This window comes from Etheostoma spectabile, chromosome 12, assembly GCF_008692095.1.
Source record: "Etheostoma spectabile isolate EspeVRDwgs_2016 chromosome 12, UIUC_Espe_1.0, whole genome shotgun sequence".
Lineage (NCBI taxonomy): Eukaryota > Metazoa > Chordata > Actinopteri > Perciformes > Percidae > Etheostoma > Etheostoma spectabile.
The window spans coordinates 23,748,927-23,764,999 of NC_045744.1; the positions used below are offsets into that span (position 1 = coordinate 23,748,927).

The 16,073-nt window shown below is 41.5% G+C and overlaps 1 protein-coding gene across 1 annotated transcript in view; it reads right to left on the reverse strand.

Annotated features, from left to right (window-relative positions):
• Positions 1–662: 662 nt before the first annotated feature.
• myo10 (myosin X) overlaps positions 663–16,073 on the reverse strand; it is a 153,825-nt gene continuing 138,414 nt past the window's right edge. The window contains exons 28-39 of the mRNA XM_032531883.1: positions 15,789–15,844; positions 14,094–14,236; positions 12,331–12,522; positions 11,188–11,345; positions 10,383–10,506; positions 9,542–9,839; positions 8,270–8,477; positions 7,043–7,179; positions 6,828–6,948; positions 5,547–6,023; positions 4,313–4,504; positions 663–4,021 (exon numbers count right to left, since the gene is read on the reverse strand). Coding sequence (XP_032387774.1) covers positions 3,911–4,021; positions 4,313–4,504; positions 5,547–6,023; positions 6,828–6,948; positions 7,043–7,179; positions 8,270–8,477; positions 9,542–9,839; positions 10,383–10,506; positions 11,188–11,345; positions 12,331–12,522; positions 14,094–14,236; positions 15,789–15,844 — 2,217 coding nt within the window. The 3' untranslated portion in view covers positions 663–3,910. The remainder of the gene's footprint in view (positions 4,022–4,312; positions 4,505–5,546; positions 6,024–6,827; positions 6,949–7,042; positions 7,180–8,269; positions 8,478–9,541; positions 9,840–10,382; positions 10,507–11,187; positions 11,346–12,330; positions 12,523–14,093; positions 14,237–15,788; positions 15,845–16,073) is intronic.

Consider the following 16,073-nt stretch of genomic DNA (forward strand, 5'->3'; position numbering starts at 1 on the left):
TTGTTACAGTGGAGGTAACATTTTTACTACTTTGGAATCTGAAAATGCATTTGTCATTTCAAGTGTTATTGTAAAAAGAAATATATCTTATCCACAATTGTCTTTATGCACATGGTCCTGAGGTCTAAGTAGTCTCAATTTATAGTCTATAATTTATAGGTTTTTTATTCTTCTTTTAGCAACGCTAGCCCATGAAGAACTGACCCATTGGTTAATTTTCTTTATTAGGATTGGCCTGACCCAATCAAATCCAGCAACCCCCCTTCCCCATTCTCGGCCCAGAGACACGAGCTGTAATAGTTAGTAGTAGTAGAAGAAGTAGTAGTCCACTTTAAAATGGACAAATGACCGCCAAAGCGCAAGGGAGGTGCAGAGAAATCTCAAAAGAAAAATATTACGAATCTACAGGCAAATGCCTCAAAATGCGCCAACATTTCTGACATGTTTGGGGCGATTTCAGTAGAAATAAATGGGGTTAGGAATGTTCTTCCGATTGTAATTAAATTAAATTTGATTAATATTGTCATATCATAAATTCTCACAAATTCTAATCTCAGGATACTTCATAAATGGAGTAGGCCACACTCTAATTTACAGAGACCCAAAAATAGTGTCAAAGTAATATAAAATAAAGAGAGAATTTGTTACAGTGAATGCAATTCCAGACCCAATGTGTAATCATTTATTGTTAGAATCATCCTTTCAATACATAACACAGCTAATGCAGATTTAAAAGAAACAAGATACAACAATAGTATACAACAGATGCTGCGTAGAGAAAAATACAAAAACAAGATTTTTAATCTTGAGAAAATCTCCATGTGATCATCAGGCAAAGACTTACAGTATAAAATGTACAGCCGCGTGATTATATCATATATATATATTTATATAACATTGCACATTATACCAAAAAGAAACCACACGTGGAAAACAAAATAAGTGTACATAATATACAACAAGGCACTGTGGAAGAAACCTGCACACGCATCTTTGGAGGGATCTGCCGCCTGCGGAGCTCCAGTGAAATGTTGTAGGAATGTTACGCTGCAAAAAGTGCAGCTGAGCAAGTCATCCAAACTGAAATCTGATAAAATCCAGCACTTAGATCCCGTAACGTTTCAACCCTTTCAGTTTGACTTACTTAAAGGGTCATTGCGTATGGTTTAAAAGCCACACATAGCAGACAATAACATGCTTCATCTGGAAGGTTTTGACCAAAAAGACTGTCTTTCAGTCATATTTTGAGGCTTTTGTGCATTTTTAAGTGCTTACAGGTGCGGTAAAGCAGTAACGTAGAGGTAGTCTATATCCTTGACGTTTCACTTCCGGGATTGCTCCGTTGCTTTGCGGACTTTACTCATTTAGGTCGGATATTCGTTGCCTTGGGCTTCCTTTGTGTCTGCATTTTAAACTCCAATGGATTTCTGAGGACTATGGTTAACTGCTCCTCAGAAATCTGCAAAGTATCCAGACAGTTAGCTAGACTATAGTAGCTAGTGCAGGGGTAGCCAGACACCCCTCGGGCTTACTTTGGAGGAGGGTCTGGCAAAGGGAGACAATGTAGCGTAGCAAACAAGGACTGATTATTTATATCCTGGTATGCAGGTTTTTTACTTTTTCTCAGAACTCTCCAAACATTACGAAAAATAATATTGAAGTACATTAAGTAGGTGACTTTTTAATAGCAACCAGTTGTTTAGTGACTTGAAAACAATGTTTTTTACCAAGTTCCTGGCTAAAATTAAGAGTGGGTGAAATGTAGTTTTATTTAGCAATATATTACATTTTCTAAATAATTAACTGACAAACTGTTTATGGACTTAATAATCAGACAGGGAAGTTAGATTTTGGCCAATCCACATCATCTTGCAGGAAAGATTTCCTCTCTCCAGTGTCTTGTAGCCGTATTAGTTTTGTCATTCATTGCTTTCAATTTGGCTAAGAACTAGTCAAGCTACAGCACTGGGGCGCCTTGATTTAGAGCGTGAATGTGATAAAATTGCTGCTTTTCGGGAGTGAACAGCGTCCAATCTGAGGCAGATCACTGGCACGTTGCAACGAGTTCACGGGGCTTACGCAGAAAACTACGGCTGCAGGGATGTTATGACGTATGCCTTCGCTATCAACAAACTGATGTGATTTGTTACAAGAAAACCATTTTTGAGTTTAGCTTGAATGACTTGCGTAGCTGGACAGATTCTGCAGTGCAAAAGTACATAAAGGGAACATGGGAGCACCTTCCAGATTCTGGAACAAGAGTGGCATCGATAAGACAAAATCAGATTTTAGTGTAGTTCTTCCTGCTTTAGTTGAAACAGGCACTTGTGTGACCTTATCAGCAAATCAATCCAAAACAATCAATCACAAACCTGAAATGCTTAAGATGAGTACAGTCGCATACTATTTACAGTGAACAGATCATCCTGGATAAAGTCTGTATAGGTCAAGTTCCAGAGTTCTCCAAAGCAGAGGAAAAGTCTTTTAACTATTTTCTTCATCTTCTCTGCTTTTCTTTAGTTGTTTTTTTTTACGTTTTGACACATAGACACACGCCTCTTAAAACTCACACACAGACACAGCCACACAAACAAAAACCTCAGTAACAAATAGCCCCATCCTGCAACAACAGTCCTTGTGTTGTCACAGTACATTAGCATCAGGTAGAAATTAACAGTTTTATTCCAAAACAAGACACATCCCCACTTGTGGAGAAAACTTGGACTAAATGAGAACTGGTTGAGAAGATAAGGTTGTGCTAAACCGTCTTTGGTTTGAAAAACAGTGGAAAAGTTGTATTTGTTGCATTAGCTATATCAGGAGTCCACTAGGCATCAGAGGAACATTTGGATAAATTGTGTATATTTGTGTCGTCAAATGACTAAATTAACAGCCTTCATTTCATTTGTTCTTGTTGATGCTATGGGCCACTTGATTTTGATGCAGTTATATTTTGATATTGGACTTAGATACATGGATAAATATCTGGGTTATTGCTGTTGAACACAACATTGTGTTATCTCAGACCATCCTTTACATGCATTTGTTAAAGGTCCCATGACATGGTGCTCTTTGGAGGCTTTTAGATAGACCTTAGTGGTCCCTGATCCTGTATCTCAAGTCTCTTTTATATAGACCTTAGTGGTCCCCTAATACTGTATCTGAAGTCTATTTTCCAAAATTCAGCCTTGGTGCAGAGTTCCAGCCACTAGAGCCAGTTCCACAATGAGCTTTTCCTTGACATGTCATTTCTGAGTCTGTGTAACCTTAGTGTCAAGGTTTATGAGCCCATCTTGGCTTCAGGAGGCAAACTAATGAATGAAATGTTACTATACTTATTAAAAAGGACACTGAGGTAAATGTATATGTTTTTGCCCCTTTGATAATTAGGATTAGGATTAACTCTAAACCCAAACCTATAACCCAGGCACTGTAAGTAATGTCAGCTTGTGGTGTTGTCAGTGTAAAAGTTACATGAGTCAAGTAGCTTGTTTGATTGGAGAGAGGTTGAAAAAGCTGGCAACCAAAGACATCTGATTCAAACGGTTTAGTCTTGTAGTTGTTGTCTTTGACCTGAGACACTGTTCAAATGGTTCATACTACATCTAAAAAACTGGTTCTCCCGGCTTGAAATTGTAGCTCACTGTGTTTCTTTTACGGTTCTGATCTATCAGAAGTGGCTGTTTATTGTTTTGGAATAAAACCCCCAAAAAGTACGTGAGCTAGTTAACATTAAGAGCATTTTGGTTTGTCGTCACCATTCACAGAGTCAGTCTGACATGTCAAATGTACGAGCTGCTTTCGCCAGAGCGCAGTGGATGGGCGTCCATTCACGGCCCGCTGCGACCACGCTCGACGCTGTGTGGCACCGCGGTAAGCTGCCATGAGGCAAAAGGTTAAAGGGCGGTGTTCACCAGGCGGTACACTGGCTGCCCTGGCTGCTGACGGACTGACAGTTGCTGTAGCGCTTTTTGACAATCATGCTGATGTAGGCCTTCATCAGCTTGGCGATGTCCATGACCTGCAGCGGAGAGGAAGAGGAGTGTTCATAAAGTACATGATATTTCAAGATTAAAAGGTTAGTGTTTCATTTCATTTGTTCATGCTTTTCTAAATGTGAGAGGATTTAGGATTTTAAGGCTTAGTCACTCGAGCATTAATGGAATTTTGAAACTAATTAATTCCAATGTAAACACTGCTATGATGGATTTGCTTGCCGCAGTGCTTTTCTGTTTGTGTGTCAATGACTTGACAATGCTGATGTTACCCAACACTCAAAAATGAAGCAAACAATTTTTTTTGTTGTACAAACCATTTGCGTTTCAAAGACCAGCTCTCGGCCCTCAACGGCGATCTTGTAGGCGTTGGCCAGCGGAGCGCCGAAGGAGAGAATCTGTTCATACGGGAAAACCTCCAGAGGCCAGGGCTCTCCTCGTTTGTACACCGATATCGCCTCCCGGCTCACGCCCAACCACAGTTCGAAGGGGAAAGCTCCGTCCCGACACTGAATGACAAGCAGGAACAACAGGCATGATGGCTGGCCTTTCTTACACTTTTGGTTTTAAATTTAAACTTGAAATGGTAGAACATGGAATCATCACTACGGAAGAGGGTTAGGGCCACATGTGAAAAACATATTTGGGTTCTGAGTTTAACCCTTGTGTTATCTTCCTATTAACCATGAACTTGCCCTTTCAAGTCAAAATTAAATTTTCTTTTGTTCCTTTCCGATGTTTTTGTCGTTTTTCCTGATTTATTTGTCACTTTTTCCATGCTCTTGGTTTAATAATAGCTTTTACACTTATTCTTGGAATTCATGACAACAAACTTAATTTGTATCAAATTATACATAAGTTTTTAGTTAAAAAGGCAGAAATTATGAATTATTTTGACTAATAGTTAAGATCAGAGGATGTTGAGTGGATCTCAGATGGGTAGATGTCAAAGTTTAGTTTGGATACTGTTTTGAAACCATACCGACCATCTATAAGATTAATAAAAAAAAACAAAGTTCCAATGAAAGTAATCATTAATTTTACCTGAAGAATTTTATATGGAATTATCCATGTTATTTTTGGGCAATTTGGTTGAAAGAAATCTAAAATTTCTGACATAAAACACTCTGAAACGGGTCAAGTTGACCCGAGGACAACACAAGGGTTAAAGATGTAAATATGGGGGAAAAAAATCTGAATTTTGAGAATAAAGTCAGATAGGTTTTTTTTCACAGAATTCTATAAAGTCAGAGCTCTAATACATTTTGCACATTGTCCTTTATCTTCTTCCGTACATCACCGGATGATTTAACAAAGTGTTTTTTGAATTCCCCCAAACTTAAAAAAATACTGAATTCCAATGACACCATTCATCATTTCTATTTGCTGGTATTTAAACAGAAATATTCTTACAAATACAATTTGTATTGGAGTTTGAAAATGATATAAATAAAGAGAAGTATTAAAAAAAAAACAGAATGTAAAAATTAGCAGGTATATGAGCGAGCAGACTAAAAAAACACAAAAAAGACAAATCATTTCTGTCCTCACCTCCACGTTGAACAGCGTGGATCCGTATCCCTGCCACTCCTTCGCCACAGCCATGTATTTGACCATGGCCTGCTCCTGGTTCATCCCCTGCAGCTTCTTCCACTTGTCCATCACGCTGGTTCTCACGGCCGCCGCCTCCTCCCTCATCCACGCCTCCAGGCTGTTCTCCTCCTCCAGCTTCTGCCGACTCAGCGAGCCGCTCCTGAAGCTCCGCCTCAGCGTTCCCTCCAGGAAGCTCGAGCGCTTCCTCTCCGAAGTCCCCGAGCGGTCGGCCACCGAGCCAGAGCCCGGAGCGAACGTCTTGGCAGAGTTCTGCACGCGGGCCCGCAACCGCGCCATGGGGAACACCTGGGACAGCTCGGGGATGGTGGCCTGGGAGCTGTGATCTCCCTGGAGGTACTGCAGTCTGAGGGCAGCCAGGAACTGAAGCGTCTCCTCAGGGCCCGGATACTGACCGCGAATGACCGCTTCGTGGGCCTGCAGACAAAGAAAATATAAGGTAAAGAAAGCTTCGAGAACAACTGCCTCAGTAAGTTATCTTTAACATTAACATTTTCCTAACACTACCATCAGTATGCTGTACATATCACTAACACACTAACAATATACTACCACTAGTTTTAAACTATTTTCTTTTTCCAATTCATGGCCAAGAAACATTTATATGAAATTATATAATTCTTTTGTCTTTTGTCAAAGTTTTTTTGGGGGGAAATAAAACCCCAAATTCAATCAAGTAGTGAACTGATCCTTCATTTTAACTTGGAAGAAGCGATATATGGAACCATCCATGTAATATTTGGACAATTTGGATGAAAGAATCCCAAATTTCCGATGTAGAAACCTTTAAAAACGGGGGAAATTTGACCCCAGGTCAAAGGAGGGTTAAGAAACTAACAATGTTCCCATTAATGAAATGTAAAAATCTATTGCATGAAATGAAATGATAGAAAGACAAAAGTGGTTAGAAAAAGAAAAACATTAATCTGATACCACAAAAAAGAATTGTGTTAATTATTAAATATCTATTAGAGCTGGAACTCTTAGCCAATAATAAGGTCAATCAACAGAGAATTAAAGTCTTGTAATGCACCATGACAAATTATATTTTTTTGGAATCTGGTTGGACAAGATAAGGAATTTAGATTCTGTGATTGTTACTTCTTCAGACAATTCATAGAATAGGGTTTATTCCAAAACAACATTAAATGACTAAGTAAGAGATGATGGCTCTACATAGAAGGAAAATGCTTTAAATTTAAAGTTCTGATTGGGTCTTACCTGTTCGAACATGAAGGCAAACTCCACGCTGTCTTTGGGAACGTTGTCTGTGTCCAAGAAGCAGTAGAGCTTGAAGTAAAACTTCCAGCCCGTGTTGTTTTCGTCTTGGCTGGCTGAAAGCCTGCAGACCAGAGAGACGGTTCATGAAGAGCTTCGTTCTGCTTCAGACAAACAAAACACAACCCCCTGCACTAACAACACTCTTAGATGCTTACTTTTCAAACTTGGCGAGCACGTCGGCCACCACCGTGCGGCTCTCGATGGCTTTCTCTGTGGTGTCGTTCTGTTCAAACAGGGCGAACATGTTCCTGCTGTCCTCCATGGCCAGGCCTCGGATCAGCTTCTCCACCACCTGACGCACACACAGAATGAGATGAAAGCAACTAAAATGTGTAGATCAGACGAGATCAAACTATTTAATTAATGAAAGACACCAAGATTTCTGACCAAAAAGTATGCCAAAAAAGTGGAATTTAAACTAAGATGTGAACTGTACTTCTAAGAGGATTGTTAGGTAACCTTCTCATACCTTAACACCTTTTAACACACATGACTCTAAACCGGAGGTGGGTAGTAACGAGTTACATTTACTCCGTTACATTCATTACATTTATCTATTTTAACACACATGACTCTAAACCAGAAGTGGGTAGTAACGAGTTAAATTTACTTGAGTAAGTTTTTTAAAAAATAATTCTTGTGGGAGTAGTTTTAAATCACTATAATTTTACTTGTAATTGAATAGATTAGTGAAGAAGAAACTGTCTTACTCCGCTACAATGAGCTCGTTACTTTTCTTTTTACCTCTTTGGTATTCTACGCCTCATTGTTTTTACCCCAGCGTACGTCTTATTTTAATATTTTATTTTGACAGAGAGAGAGAGAGAGTCTTCCGTAAAGTTACTTCAGAAAAAGTGCGAAACAGCAGCTACATTATGCGATGCCTTCTGTGTCGACCAAAACAAACGGACATGTCAGCGGCCGTTTTAGTTTTTTTGCTGTGGAGAGGTGGATGTTTGTCTTTTAGGTTACATTCAGTATGTTTTACACATGCAGTATCCATCCAAATTTGATGTGACAAGTTTCTCACTTAAGCTATTTTGTAATTAATAAATCAATTTTAATTTATTTTATGGATTGGATGAACTATAATTTGCCTAAAGATGATTATTTTGTATTTTTGTCTGTCTGATTGATGCTTGTGTTAAGAAATAAATCAGACGTTACTCAACAGTTACTCACTACTAGTTTCTTCACCAAGCACTTTTTTACTCTTACTCAAGTAATTACTTGGATGACTACTTTTACTTTTACTTGAGTCATATTATTCTGAAGTAACAGTACTTTTAATATTTGGCTACTCTACCCACCTCTGCTCTAAACAGGACTATTCATTCTAGACACTATATTCATTATGTTGAATACTGGTTGCTGTCCCCCACCTCTCCGGCTGTTGTGTGTGAGTTGATGGTGATCTTGCAGGAGCCTCCTCCGTGGCAATGGACGGTGGTGCTCATGTCCTGCTGGGCAACGATGGCACGGATCTCCTCCTGGGACGGGATGTTCTCCCGGGCTCGAGTCTTCTTAAGGGAGTCGAGGGCAAAGGCGGCGTAACGATCCATCTCCGAGCCGGGGAAGAGCTCTCGAGTCCTGCGGAGAGAGTGATTTGGATTGGACCATCAAGGCAAGGCAGGGTAATTTATTTATAGAGAGCAGTTCAAACACAAATTCAATTCAAAGGGCTTTGCGTAAGCATACACACACACATAGCAATTTCAAAGACTTTAAAACATAGTTTATGCGTAGGTGTAACCATCTCTGAATGATCTCAGGAAAAGCAATGTCAAAAAGAAAAGTTTTAAAGTGCTCATATTATGTTCATTTTTAGGTAAAGTTTTTGTATTTTTAAGTTGTATCAGAATTGTTACACCTGGTTTGATAAAAAAACAAAACCTTATTTTTGTTGTACTTCACATTGCTGCAGCTCCTATTTTCACCCTGTGTGTTGTGTTTTAGCTACAGAGTGAGACATCTCACTTCCATATGTTCCTGACAGTACCTAGGTAAGGACTACTAGCCAGTCAGAAGCAGAGTATGAGGGCCCTGACAGTACCTAGGTAAGGACTACTAGCCAGTCAGAAGCAGAGTATGAGGGCCCTGACAGTACCTAGGTAAGGACTACTAGCCAGTCAGAAGCAGAGTATGAGGGCCCTGACAGTACCTAGGTAAGGACTACTAGCCAGTCAGGAGCAGAGTATGAGGGCCCTGACAGTACCTAGGTAAGGACTACTAGCCAGTCAGAAGCAGAGTATGAGGGCCCTGACAGTACCTAGGTAAGGACTACTAGCCAGTCAGAAGCAGAGTATGAGGGCGTGCCATGTGTGTTACAAAGTGACGTACGTTGGTCCCTGAACTAAAGGCTGGACTACAACAGAGCTGTTTGGAGCAGTTTGTGAACAGTGTTTTCTGTTGTGATTTTTTAAGGAAAGGGGAAAAGCCAAAAAGCACAATATGAGCACTTTAAGTCTTGCTTTAAAAGAACACAGGGGCAGATCGAAAAGTGTTCAAAAATCGGAAGTGTTCAATTAAGTGTAAATTAAGATAAAAATGAAACCTGTAGGTTCATCTTTAAAGAAACGTTATCACTTGTATGTATCCCCGAACCCCTTTTTTTCTGGAGACACAAACCGTCTATAAACATGGCAATCCAATACCTCTTCAGGTGGAACTTGAGGTATCTGAGGATGCTCCTGGTGGGGATGAAGGTGCAGGACATGCAGGCCAGGATCTTCCAGCTGCAGAGGTTCGCGGGGCTGCCGGGCTGCTGCGGCCGCGTCGTCTGCTTCACCAGCTGGCAGTAGAGCTCGTCCCGCAGCTGTTTGAGCTCCTGGCCGGTCTGCAGGATGCCCTGGATGATGGGCACCGGGTCGGCCACGCCCTCCAGGTGCTGCAGAGAGCTGAACACTTTGAGGGCTTCGTCCTGCAGCGTCGTGTAGCTTCGGCTTCTCAAAGCTGAGCCGGGCAGAGAGAGGAGAATAGAAGAGAATAGAAAGCCTTGATTTTTATTACACACGAGTGCAGTACTTGTGCAACGAGAAGTGTTGCAGACTGCCCACAGAGCTGAAGGGGAGCCAAAGTAGCACACCTTTTAATAATTAACTTTATCGGTTATCTGTAAAATGAAACACAGATACAGATAATCTGCAAACTGCCAAATATCGGACCCGGTAATCGGCCGATAGTTGATCGGTAAAACAGGAAATGTGCAAGATTGGATGTCATCAAAAGACCAAAATCTAAAGATACTACTATGAAAATGCAAACCAAGCATGATTTAAATATGTAATGACAGTGACACCATGTAATATTAATATGAAGAGGGAATATGCAGTGATGCGTAAAGAAAACCTTGGTCAGTGTATCATCTTGTCTTTGTTTCTGTGTATGTGTATGTGTATGTGTATGTGTATGTGTATGTGTGTGTGTGTGTGTGTGTGTGTGTGTGTGTGTGTGTGTGTGTGTGTGTGTGTGTGTGTGTGTGTGTGAGAGACTGACCGGTGTGGTGGATGTCTCCGTAGGGCAGTGGCAGCAGCGGTGAGTGCAGCAGGTGGTGGCTGTAGCGGAGGATGGGGTTCCTCTTGTAGATCTGCTCCACCACCTCCGAGTTCAGACAGTTCTCCTGCAGAGAGCAGAGACTTCAGAACGATGCTCTGATTTGACTTTTTATAATAACATGACTGATTCCACACAACGCTCTTTGGCAAGTACAAATCTCTACTTTCATTAATTTTGGGGCGTCTTATTAAATTTTATTGCATTGGAGAAAACAAGTTGAAGTCTTTTTGAAATAGTATTGAGTAAAAGTTGACATATTCCAGTCTGTGATTATCATCAACAACCATTCCTTTAATTTTAGTCTCAACAATTCCTAATTTCTGCTTCTCTAACTCAAACATGAGGTTAATTTCCTATAAATGAGGTTTATTGACCATAAAGTTAGTTTTACGTAGTTTTGAAAACTTAAAAAAAAGTGACATTAAAAAAAAGTGTCAAAATTGTTGGGAAAAAGGATAAAAACATAAGAAAAAATGTAAAAACATCGATAGAAAGCGTCAACAAAATTGGTTATTTCAAATTTGACGGGAAGACAACACGAGGGTTAATTAATAGTGTCTCGGTGTGTCTCATTCTGTTAAAAATCGTTAAACTGTTATTTATAAATGAATCTGAATCTGACTGCTGACTCTGAAATGATCGTTTTCATCAATCTGTATCGCCCTCTTTAAGCTCCTGGTGGGACGCCATGGACGGAGCTCCGTCAGGAAGTCTCCGTCAGGTTTCACGCTGAGACGTGTCCTACCTTGATGTCCTGGATCAGCTGCTGGGTGGGCGTGTCGATGGGAGCTTTGGCGTCGATGACGTTCTGGATGGCGGTGGCCCAACGCGTGGCCTCGTTCAGAAGCTTACAGTAGAGACGGTACGAGTGTTTACGGCCGTACACGATCACGTTCCAGTAGCCTGTCAGGAGGGGGACGGCAAGAAGAGGCGGAAGGAATGAGTCATGTTCAACGACACTGCAAAGTTGCAATTGCGAGAAAAGATGTGAGGGCAAAAATAAAGTACGTTATGATTAAATTTATGCATTTCGGCAAATTTAAAGGTGCTCTAAGCAACGTTGGGGGATGTCACTTCAAAGTTTTGTCACACAAAATGGAGGCTAGTTCGCCCATCCCTCCTCATCATACTGTCCCCTCTCCCTCCCTTCTGGGTCCTAACCCCCCCAACTCCCACCCCCAAATCCTTCTTGTTGGTCATTGGTGGTGCAGGGTTTGTTTTTGTTGTCATTGACTACAGAGACCGCCCTTTTTTACAGTGTGTTCAGGGAACGGGCAGCTCGATAAGGAGGAGAGGTTTGCTTTATGTGAAAAAAAAAGTGTGACATCACTTACATGTCTTTTCCCCTTAGACTAACCAGGTTCTGGTTCTGGTGCTGTTGCCAGTTTGGTGCTGGTTCTTATTTCCAGTTCTCTAAGAACCAGCTGGATCTTCCCCAGCCTGAGACCCAGCAGACCGTTGTTTCCCTCCCCAGACCACGGTGGTTCTGGTTTCCTCCCCAGACCACGGTGGTTCTGGTCTCCCATCCATGTCCAAAGCTAACATTAATAGCTCTCTATGGTTAACAGCTGACCGGGGTTTTCAAAATGGCCGCCAGAAGTTTTTGTTTTTGAACGTCGTGATAACCCCTCCCCCCACCCAGCACCTGACGTAACCGGTTCTTATCTCTAGACCAGCGCTACGTTGGTGCTGAGTTAGAACCTGTGTTCTTGGCCCAGAGCCAGGTTTATTTGTGTGGAAAAGCAAAGAACCGGTTCAACATTTGGCACTGAACCAGCACCAGAACTGCCTTGGTAGAAAAGACACATTAGAGCACCTTTAATCTCACTTTAATTTAATTTTTTCTGCCGTCTTGCTTGTGTATTTTAACTCTATTTCCTTTTCTCACCGGTGTCTCTGAAGACCTTCTCGTCCGGCTGGATCACCGAGCAGAGACTGTTCAGCACCAGCGTTCCCAGCTTCAGGGCGTTACGTTCGGAGCTCTTATAGTAGTCCAGGGAATTGTGGGTAAGCAGGAACCAGCGCTTCTTCAGCTTCAGCGAGGCTTTGGTGCTGTTCTTCATCTCTTTGTGCAACCAGCCTGGTGGAAATAAAGGAATCAGACATTTGAGTTACTAGAATTGTGTGTCTTTACAACAGATGAACAGTCAGCCCGACACAGCAGCAAATATCTCCCAAATTAATGAATGTGCAGGTTATTGTGCTAAAACCTGCAAGTTGCATTGAATATTTTAGAATTTCATTCTTTTGAGCGTAATTAACTAGACATTTTTCTGTCAAGTTTTTGTTGTTTGTAATGCCTTTTTAAATTCAGAAAAATGCTTAAAACTTTGATGGAGTTTGGTGTAAGCAATATTTTGACCAAATACATCAATGTTCATATTGCAGCGATATTGTAGGCTCGACAACTGGTGCTTTCACTAAATATTAACACAATGAGGATTTTGGTAAAGTAATCATCAGTACTGTGGATACAATGACAAAGTGGGTAAAGGCAGATAATAAAACAAAAACTAACTCTGTTAAATTCAGAAAATGACATCACGTAAAACCATTAAAAGACAACACTTGTGTCATATCCCGATATTGCGATATCCCAAATTTAAGACGATATCTAGTCTCATATTAGCCTGGAAATCCAATCTGAAAGATTAAGGGTCTGGGCAATGAGTAATGAAAATGGCCAATCTTGAGGGGCGGCACGCATTTGAAAATCTCACTGCACGCAATTGGATAACACGATGACCAATCACAACAACACACGGGGGGACGTGTCCAGAGCCCCGTACGCTTAGCCACCAGCGTAGCTAACTGGTAGAATAAACTGTCGTCATCTGTTTAGCGATGTGATTGGTGCAGGTCGCCTCTGGCCCCGCCTACATCAGATACAGCAATGTGATTGGTGCAGCTTGGCTACCAGGGCATAGTTAATGAGCAGCATTACTGAATGCCAGAGTATCACTGAGCAAATTGAAATTGTGCTCTCACAAGAACTTCACTGGGTTGTCTCATACATCGATGAAGATATAATATCGATATACTGCCCAGCCCTAGTGTAAGGTGCTGTGTTTGTTGTTCTACAGCTGTAAACCATCCATTCATCTTCATCCGCTTATCCGGTATCGGGTCTCGGGGGCAGCAGCTCCAGCAGGGGACCCCAAACTTCCCTTCCCCGAGCCACATCAACCAGCTCTGACTGGGGGATCCCGAGGCGTTCCCAGGCCAGGTTGGAGATATAATCTCTCCACCTAGTCCCGGGGCCTCCTCCCAGCTGGACGTCCCTCCACCTAGTCCTGGGTCTTCCCCGGGGCCTCCTCCCAGCTGGACGTCCCTCCACCTAGGCCTGGGTCTTCCGCGAGGCCTCCTCCCAGCTGGACGTGCCTGGAACACCTCCCTAGGGACCCCCCAGGAGGCAACTCAAACCACCTCAACTGGCTCCTTTCAACGTGAAGGAGCAGCGTCTCTACTCCGAGCTCCTCTCAGATGACTGAGCTTCTCACCCAGTCTCTAAGGGAGACGCCACCCCCCCCCTTGAGGAAACCCATTTCGGACGCTGTAACCCTTTTTGTCTAAATGCATTGTGGGATAGACTCCAGCCCCTTCGAGCCACCCTCACAGGGCGCAGAGAGCAGAGGGCCGTTGCGTGGTCACCTCGGATGATGAACTCCTGGCCGTCGACGCGCGTGTCTCCCTTGGAGCGCTGCAGCAGAGTGATCCAGTGGTGCATCTCCTCGGGCGTGTCGGCGTTGCAGTGCAGCACGCGGTTCGCCGTGATCATGACGAAGGAGTTCGGCCTGTGGCGGGTCAAAAAAGCAGTTAGTGGTGAGAAGAAGACAATAGTGTCAAATACTTCCATGATAGCTGACCAATCACGAACAATAACGTTGAATGAAATGTCGGTTGACGTTAGATTTCCAAAACTAGACGACAAACAAAAAACACCATCTGAGCAGTTTGAAGTCATAAAGAAGGAATTATTAGGTTTTTGTGTTGGATGATTATTCAAATACAGCATCCTCTAGTGGTTCTCAAACTGTTTTTTTAACCCTAGTGTTGTCTTCCCGAAAATCAACACTTTTGTTGATGCTTTTTATCAATGTCTTTAACCTTTTGTAACGTTTTTGTCCCATTTTTTAACACTTTTGAATCTTTTTTTCAATGTTTGTCACTTTTTTGACGTTTTCAACACAGAACACTAACTTGTTAAATTTAGTTTTACAGTTATTTTTGGAATTTATGGTCAATAAACCTCATTTAAAGGAAATTATGTTTGAGTTAGAAAAGAAGAAATTAGGAATAATTTAGACTAAAATTAAAGGAATGGATGTTGATGGATAATCACAGACTGGAATATGTCAACTTTTACTCAATACTATTTCAAAAACACTTCCATTTGTTTTCAAATGCTATAAAATTAAATAAGAAAATTAATGAAAGTAGAGATTTGTACTTGGTAAAGAGCGTTTTGTGGAATCAATCATGTTATTTTGGGTAGTTAAAAAGAACATTGATATAGGAAAATGGGTCAATGAGGGTTAAGCCATGTGCTAACTAACCAGCGCAAATATTTTTTGGTAGAAAAAGATATGAAGAGGAACAATACAGAGATGTCAGCGATTTACTAAACAACAGCCTTGTATCTGGAAAACATTTTGATGAAAAAGGCAAAAACCTTTTCTTTTTTTTCAAACGACAAAATCTTGGAAAAAGACGGAAAAATGGAAGGTAACAATAGGTCAAAAATAGTAATACAAATTCAGAAAAAAAAACACTAGTGCAAAAAATGAGCGACAAATTTCGAAAAAAGAGACAAAATCTTCAAAGAAAAAAAGAAAGGCGAGAATAGGTCAGAACAAGTGACAAAAAAACAACAAACGTTTGAGAAAGAAGACAGTAGAAGTAACTACATCTTCATAACTGAAAAGTATTTTGCAAAAAATGTCACGTACCGCCTGCAGTCCTCCAAAGAACCCCTAGGGGTACACATACCCCCATTTGTGAAACACCACTCTAGTGGCTCCCTTTGAAATTAAAGTTAAATGTACTGTGCATTGAGTTATAAATGACTTTTCTCTGCTGCTTCTAGATTTTAGAGACCTTTCATTTTGTGATTTTGCAGACCATTTAAAAAATATATAGTACATAGCAGCACTCAGTGGCAGAATACCGTATAAGCAAACAAGTAAGGGATTTTAAACCGAATGCAACTGATAAAAGCAGCGTCAGGTTTGCTGCTTTTACCTAACAGACACTTTCTACTCTTTGCAATAGTGTGGGAAACAGAGTGCAGCAGTGCACAAAGAGAAAAGCCAGAGCCGTGACGTGGTGTTCGATGCCGGTTCTCACCTCTCCGGATTATCTGATGCACAGACTGAATCGATCATCCCCACATCCAACGTGCCCTGAAGGGACAGAGGGAGGTTTAGTGACAGTGTTCAGGGATTGGATAATGAGTCTGACCTTTTTCTGCCCTGTGGAAACCAATTATCGCACGCACGCACGCACGCACGCACGCACGCACGCGCACGCACACGCACGCACACACACACACACCACACACACACACACACACACACACACACACACACACACACACACACACACACACACACACACAGGGATAAAAGCAGC